Source organism: Haliotis rufescens, unplaced genomic scaffold (assembly GCF_023055435.1).
Source record: "Haliotis rufescens isolate VD_foot unplaced genomic scaffold, xgHalRufe1.0.p SCAF_24, whole genome shotgun sequence".
NCBI classification, from domain to species: Eukaryota; Metazoa; Mollusca; class Gastropoda; order Lepetellida; family Haliotidae; genus Haliotis; species Haliotis rufescens.
Genome location: NW_025963935.1, coordinates 7,405,498 through 7,412,473, shown reverse-complemented (window position 1 = coordinate 7,412,473; position 6,976 = coordinate 7,405,498). Strand labels below are relative to the sequence as shown.

The 6,976-nt window shown below is 45.9% G+C and overlaps 2 protein-coding genes across 2 annotated transcripts; one reads left to right on the top strand and one right to left on the bottom strand.

Moving 5' to 3' along the window:
* Nucleotides 1-636: 636 nt before the first annotated feature.
* On the top strand, nucleotides 637-957 carry LOC125383532 (jacalin-related lectin 34-like). Its single transcript, XM_048401869.1, has one exon. It carries the CDS (start codon nucleotides 637-639, stop codon nucleotides 955-957), a length of 321 nt encoding a protein of 106 aa, XP_048257826.1.
* Nucleotides 958-1,007: 50 nt separating this feature from the next.
* Nucleotides 1,008-6,581, bottom strand: LOC124117309 (WD repeat-containing protein 27-like). Its single transcript, XM_046479126.2, has 3 exons — nucleotides 4,517-6,581; nucleotides 2,970-3,136; nucleotides 1,008-1,709 (listed from the first exon to the last, which is right to left on the bottom strand). Exons 1-3 carry the CDS (start codon nucleotides 6,458-6,460, stop codon nucleotides 1,160-1,162), a joined length of 2,661 nt encoding a protein of 886 aa, XP_046335082.2. The 5' UTR covers nucleotides 6,461-6,581; the 3' UTR covers nucleotides 1,008-1,159.
* Nucleotides 6,582-6,976: the final 395 nt, after the last annotated feature.

The following is a 6,976-nucleotide window of genomic DNA, read 5'->3' as shown; positions in this document are numbered from 1 at the left end:
GACCTTCCGCTCTCCGGGCGGAGGCTCTACCACTAGACCACAGTGGCCGCGACAGACCTGGAGAGGAGCTGTGGAGGAGACACACAAGCAATGATGGGTCCAGGGGAGGAGCCATCCAAGTATTGATGGGTCCAGGGGAGGAGCAACCCAAGCAATGATGGGTCCAGGGGAGGAGCCACCCAAGTACTGATGGGTCCAGGGGAGGAGCAACCCAAGCAATGATGGGTCCAGGGGAGAGCCACCCAAGTATTGATGGGTCCAGGGGAGGAGCCATAAAGCAGTAATGGGTCCAGGGGAGGAACCACTTAAGGAATGACAGGGTCAGGGGGAGGAGCCACCTAAGGAATGACAGGGTAAGGGGGAGGGGCCACTCAAGCAATAATGGGTCTAGGGGAGGAACCACCCAAGCAATAATGGGTCCAGGGGAGGAGCCATCCAAGCAATGACAGGTCTAGGGGAGGAGCCATCCCAGCAATGACAGGTCCAGGGGAGGAACCATAAAGCAATAATGGGTCCAGGGGAGGAGCCATCCAAGCAATGACAGGTCCAGGGGAGGAGCCATCCAAGCAATGACAGGTCTAGGGGAGGAGCCATCCAAGCAATGACATGGCCTATGGGAGGAGGCACCAAGCAATGATGTGGCCTGGGGGAGGAGCCACGAAAGGAATGACAGGGTCAGGGGGAGTAGCCACCAAAGGTATGACAGGGTCCGGTGGAGGGGCCACTCAAACAATGACAGGGTCAGGTGGAGGGGCCACTCAAGCAATGACAGGGTCAGGGGGAGGAGCCACCCAAGCAGTGACAGGGTCAGGGGGAGGAGCCACCCAAGCAGTGACAGGGTCAGGGGGAGGAGCCACCCAAGCAGTGACAGGGTCAGGGGGAGGAGCCAACCAAGCAGGACACTTGTTGGCAAGTGGGTGTGATGTAAGGAACACCAGTTCACTCAATGCAGGGTGAAGGCTAAAACTTTGAAATAGTAAAAAAATTCGAATGTATGAAATAGCAGATCAACTTACATGAATTTATTTATCAGTTCATTTCTCAACATCGACATGTCCATTCATGGTGAGATCAAAAACAAAGCAGGAATAACATTCATTCCATAACAAAGTAACAGTTTATCCTAACTTCAGCATGACAGGTGGTCTCAGCCGTGACATCACACTGGAACAAAAGACATAACCCTCCCATCCAGACTCCCACACACCAGGGTAGGCTGAGCAGGATGGAAGGTGACGTCCGTGACAACATCGGTGTTCCCTCGCAGTCTGACGCAGTAGGTCCCTGCCCGCAGGTCAAACACGTACACCAGCCTGTCCTCGGATCCCGTGGCCAGGTACTTGCCACACGGACTCAGGGCAAGTCCACAAGCGTGGGCCTGGTTCAAATGTCCCTCCAGCCTCTGCACACAGCGCTGGGCCCGCATGTCCCACAGCTTGATGCAATCAGCAGCAGCAGCTGATGCAAAGATGTTGTAGGCGGACGACGGCTGGGAGGCGTAGCTGGACCCCTTGTTGAGACAAATAGAGTGTGCTGGACGGGTGTGAGTGTCCTGTATCACTGTGGCCAGGGTGCCTTGGTTGAGGTCAAACACCTCGATGTCACGGTTGGAGCCTGCACAGATGACGAGGTGGGAGTGGAAGGCGTTGATGGCGGTCATGGAGGTTATTGTCTGACTCTGTGTAGCCCAGCTCTGGACTAGCTTGTACCTGGAACAGACAGAGTGATAATCAACTCACCTGTTGTAGTGACTGACAGTGACAATCAACTCACCTGTTGCATTGATTAACATAGATAATCAACTCACTTTTTGTAGTGATTGACAGTGTTAACCCACTCACCTGTTGCATTGATTAACATAGATAATCATCTTACCTGTTGTTGTGATTGACAGTGATAATCAACTCACCTGTTGTAGTGACTGACAGTGATAACCAACTCAGCTGTTGCATTGATTAACATAGATAATCAACTCACCTGTTGTAGTGATTAACATAGATAATCAACTCACCTGTTGTAGTGAGGATTGACAATGACAATCAACTCACCTGTTGCATTGATTAACATAGATAATCAACTCACCTGTTGTAGTGACTGACGGTGATAACCAACTCACCTGTTGTAGTGAGGATTGACAACGACAATCAACTCACCTGTTGTAGTGATTGACAGTGACAATCAACTCACCTGTTGCAGTCATGATTGACAGTGATAATCAACTCACCTGTTGTAGAGATGATTGACAGTAATAATCAACTCACCTGTTGCAGTCATGATTGACAGTGATAATCAACTCACCTGTTGTAGAGATGATTGACAGTAATAATCAACTCACCTGTTGCAGTCATGATTGACAGTGACAATCAACTCACCTGTTGTAGTGATGATTGACAGTGACAATCAACTCACCTGTTGTAGTGATGATTGACAGTGACAATCAACTCACCTGTTGTAGTGATTGACAGTGACAATCAACTCACCTGTTGTAGTGATTGACAGTGACAATCAACTCACCTGTTGTAATGATGATTGACAGTGACAATCAACTCACCTGTTGCAGTCATGATTGACAGTGACAATCAACTCACCTGTTGTAGTGATGACTGACATTGACAACCAACTAACCTGTTGTAGTGATGATTGACATTGAAAATCAACTCACCTGTTGTAGTGATGATTGACAGTGACAATCAACTCACCTGTTGTGGAGATTGACAGTGATAATCAACTCACCTGCTGTAGTGATTGACATTGAAAATCAACTCACCTGTTGTAGTGATGATTGACAGTGACAATCAACTCACCTGTTGTAGTGATGACTGACATTGACAACCAACTAACCTGTTGTAGTGATGATTGACATTGAAAATCAACTCACCTGTTGTAGTGATGATTGACAGTGATTATCAACTCACCTGTCTTAGCGACAGTGATAATGAATTCACTCGTTGTATTGACTGACAACATACCTGCTTTTTGTCAGGTATCTCTTGATCTCGTCTCGGGCTGCGTCCAGGTAGTACTTGTAGAGGTGGAGAGAGCTGCCACACGTCAGCAGAACAAACCTGTCCATGTAGAAGAACTGGCCATGTCGAACTTCCCGGGGGAACAACGTGTTGCTCTTGTCTGCCTTCACCTGTGCATACCGGGAATATGCCGTGCGTCAGTCACTCACCAGTGTTGGGGCAACGTATTTCATTAATGATTATTCTTCTACCTATGCATCATGCTTTTACACCTTAAGACATGACATTCAGTCCCCCCATACAAGTTTTCATACCTTACAATAAAATATACAGTACCCCCGTACAAGTATTTACAGATCACAAAATCACATACAGTACCCCCGTACAAGTATTTACAGATCACAAAATGACATACAGTACTCCCATACAAGTATTTACAGATTACAAAATGACATACAGTACTCCCATACAAGTATTTACAGATTACAAAATGACATACAGTACTCCCATACAAGTATTTACAGATTACAAAATGACATACAGTACTCCCATACAAGTATTTACAGATTACAAAATGACATACAGTACTCCCATACAAGTATTTACAGATCACAAAATGACATACAGTACCCCCATACAAGTATTTACAGATTACAAAATCACATACAGTACCCCCTTACAAGTGATTACAGATCACAAAATGACATACAGTACTCCCATACAAGTTTTCATACCTTACAATAAGATATACAGTACCCCCATACAAGTATTTACAGATCACAAAATCACATACAGTACCCCCGTACAAGTATTTACAGATCACAAAATGACATACAGTACCCCATAAAAGTATTTACAGATCACAAAATGACATGCAGTGCAAGTACAGTCAAGTCTTGTTAATCCGGGGCATTCAGGTAGCCTAGTGGTTATAGCGGTTGCTCGTCATGCCGAAGACCCGGGTTCGATTCCCAACATAGGTACATTGTGTGGAGCCCCCTTCTGGTGTCCCCCGCCGAGATATTGCTGGAATATTGCTGAAAGCGGCGTAAAGCCATACTCACTTGTTAATCCAACACTTGTTTATCTAACAGTGAGTGAGTTGGGTTTAACGCCGCTTTTAACATTATTCCAGTCATATCACGGCGTGTCAGCTTAATGTGGGAGGAAAGCCCGAAGTGATGCAGGTCTCAGAGGTTTACCACTTTGGTGAAACCCACGAGCACGGGCATGGTGCTGACAAACCTAGAAACATAATCGGGGCGAACCGGGATTCGAACCCACAATCATAGGTTTCTGGCGTGCCCAAGTGACGCAACTCTGCACAGCGAATCGCGGCACCTTAGACGACTGGGCCACCCGTGCTCCCTTTTTTTTTGGATCTAACAGTCGGCTTAATGATGGTAAACGTCTGAGACCTGCATCACTTTGTGCTTCCTCCCACATGAAGCTGACACGCCGTGATATAACTTGAATAGTGCTAAAAGTGGCATTAAACCCAACTTACTCACTCCTTCACTAGAATCAATGTTCGACCCATATTGAGTTACCTGCTCCTTATTGACGGACATATTGTCGGAAATCATGTCAAACTTCAGCAGAGGGTCACTTGATCCTCGGGTCCAGATGGAGGCCGTCTTGTCATCTGACGAGGTGATGACCAGGGTCCCGCTGTGATTCCAGGCAACAGAATTGACACTGCTATTGTGGCCCACATACACTCGGCCCACATTCTGACCAATGGGAAACTTGAATATTGAGGCTGTTTTGTTCGCAAGGGCACAAGCTACACTATGACCATCGTCCGAGAAGGTGACCCTATTGACCGGAGTAGGTCTCTCGGCTACATTGATCCTGTCTTGAAGTTCTGTCGGGGGAGCACTGTCAAGGGGGTATTCTACATCAAACACTTTATTTTCTGACGATGGTTTTTTTAAAACTGATTTCATGGGTTTATTGATTTTTGGTTTAAACATGGTTGTCCGTGGAGTTTGAGTGTAACCGGATGATTTGACCTTGGGTTTAAAGGTCAAAGGTTGGTTCATTGGGTCAGATTTTCTCCGTTTATCATAACCTGGGGTTTTAACTGTTTTTGATTTGGGGGTCTCGGGTTTTGACTGTGGAATCAGCTCGGATTTCAGTGGAGATTTCTCACATAGAGAATTCACAGCTACCACACACAAACCTGAGTCATCGTGCTCGTCTTCACCAGCTTCAAGATCCATCAGACCGGATAAAACATAGGTCAAGGAGGAATCTAAATCCACATTTTTCTTACACAAACCCGAATCAGACAATCCAAAATGAACCACATTTAGTTCGTTATCAAACATGGTGCCCAGGAGTGCCCACAGAGAGGCGGCGCCAGGACTCTGAGCGATGGCGGCAACATCTGCAGTATTGATACACCTCGACTCTCCTTCCGGACCAACACTGGACAGAGGATTGTGCAGATCTGTGAAGTCTAAAATCTCCAGGTTTTTAGCATTGAGCTGAAGTGCAGCACCTGTGGTGACAACAACCAACACAGGAGGCTGTGACGCCAGGAGGTCATTGGCAGCTGATTTCTCAAACTGCGGCGCCACTTCGGTCGTCTCCTTCTGGGTGGGGGGATAGGAGAAGCACACACACAGCACAGCCTGGCCCTGCTCTGTTGCAGTTTCAACCTCCACATCCTTCGAATTTGGTTTTTTCCAAGTCCCTCTTTTTGTGACAGTCATTGTGCCTTTTTCTTCTGATTTACTTTTCAAAATTGCAATTCTTTCCCGTTGTTTCAACACAGCTTTAGAGATATCGACTTGATGTAAGCTACGAAAGTTGTTGCCGTCGGTGAGATCATAGGTTCTTAGAATCCCGTCAGAAGAGCCGAGCGTAACGTGGGGATCGGACCAGTTCATAGCCAGGCTGATCAGGGAGGATGACGTGATGATGGCAGATTCGTACACAAGCGATAACATCCTAGTATCCCACACCTTGAACGTGCGATCATCCGATATTGTAACAAGCGTGGATGTATAATGGGGGCAAAATTCGGCTCGAGTGATGCGGCCATTATGTCCTTCTAGTTCTGCGATTACAGATTGGAAGTTGGACGTGAGAATAAAAACTTTGTTATCAACACACGCGGCAACCAGGGTATCGTCAACGTTGAAACAACAGAACTGCACCTCGCCGAGTGTTGTCCCGATAATCTGACCAGTGACGCGGTCACCCTTCATAAATTTCTCACGTGCACTGTGGATATTCCAAACAATCACGTAATCACCAGCTGCCGAGCAAAGAAGTTTAGGACTTGCATTAAATCCGAAACATAACGAGGTGATAGGTTGACGGTGTCCCGTTAGTATCAGTGGATCTGAGTGTAAACTTTGGAAGCTCCATATCCCGACGTGTGTTCTCTCTGTCGGCAGAGCGAAGTAAACTCCGTCGTTTGCAGGTTCGATGCGATCCTTATTGTAGCCCCTGGGCACACTAAACCTGTGAGTTGCTGTCATAGCGTCTAATTGAATTTAGTGGGTTGTTTTGCACTTTCTTAATTCATATTCACATCGATTCACTCGTTGCGAATCACGCTTTCTGGTTACTGTGCACACAGCGCCATCTACAATCTTCAAATATATTTAGAGTTATCTCCCCTTAACAGTATTCTCTTACTACTAAACACTATCCGGAATCGACCATTTGAATGGAAGGGGAGTGGTGTGGGTGGGTGAAGATATTTTTTCAGGTACATCTGCAAAAACAGATATGTATATTTTTTTAATTAAAACAATGTATTTATTTGGTGGCAAACAAACTAAATGTTATCAACTGACTGAAGCATATTTTTTCTTTCAATAGGAGAGATGAATAGGGAAAGTGGATTTTTTAAATAGATTTTTTCTCAAGAATTTTTTTTTTCCTTTCTTTTCTTAAACTTCTCTAGAATAACTGATAAGATTTTTGGTCTTTGGTCAAAGGGCAAGGTCATGAGAAGGCGGCTGCTTCGCTCAGCTCAGCTTCAACAGTTT

Excerpts from the sequence above, each read along its gene's own strand:
- LOC124117309 (XM_046479126.2), bottom strand. The coding sequence starts at position 6,460 with ATGACAGCAACTCACAGGTTTAGTGTGCCCAGGGGCTACAATAAGGAT. Across the intron at positions 3,137-4,516 it reads TGTCCGTCAATAAGGAGCAG|GTGAAGGCAGACAAGAGCAA; the intron begins GTAACTCAATAT and ends CGGTATGCACAG. Across the intron at positions 1,710-2,969 it reads AGATACCTGACAAAAAGCAG|GTACAAGCTAGTCCAGAGCT; the intron begins GTATGTTGTCAG and ends TGTCTGTTCCAG.
- LOC125383532 (XM_048401869.1), top strand. The coding sequence starts at position 637 with ATGTGGCCTGGGGGAGGAGCCACGAAAGGAATGACAGGGTCAGGGGGA.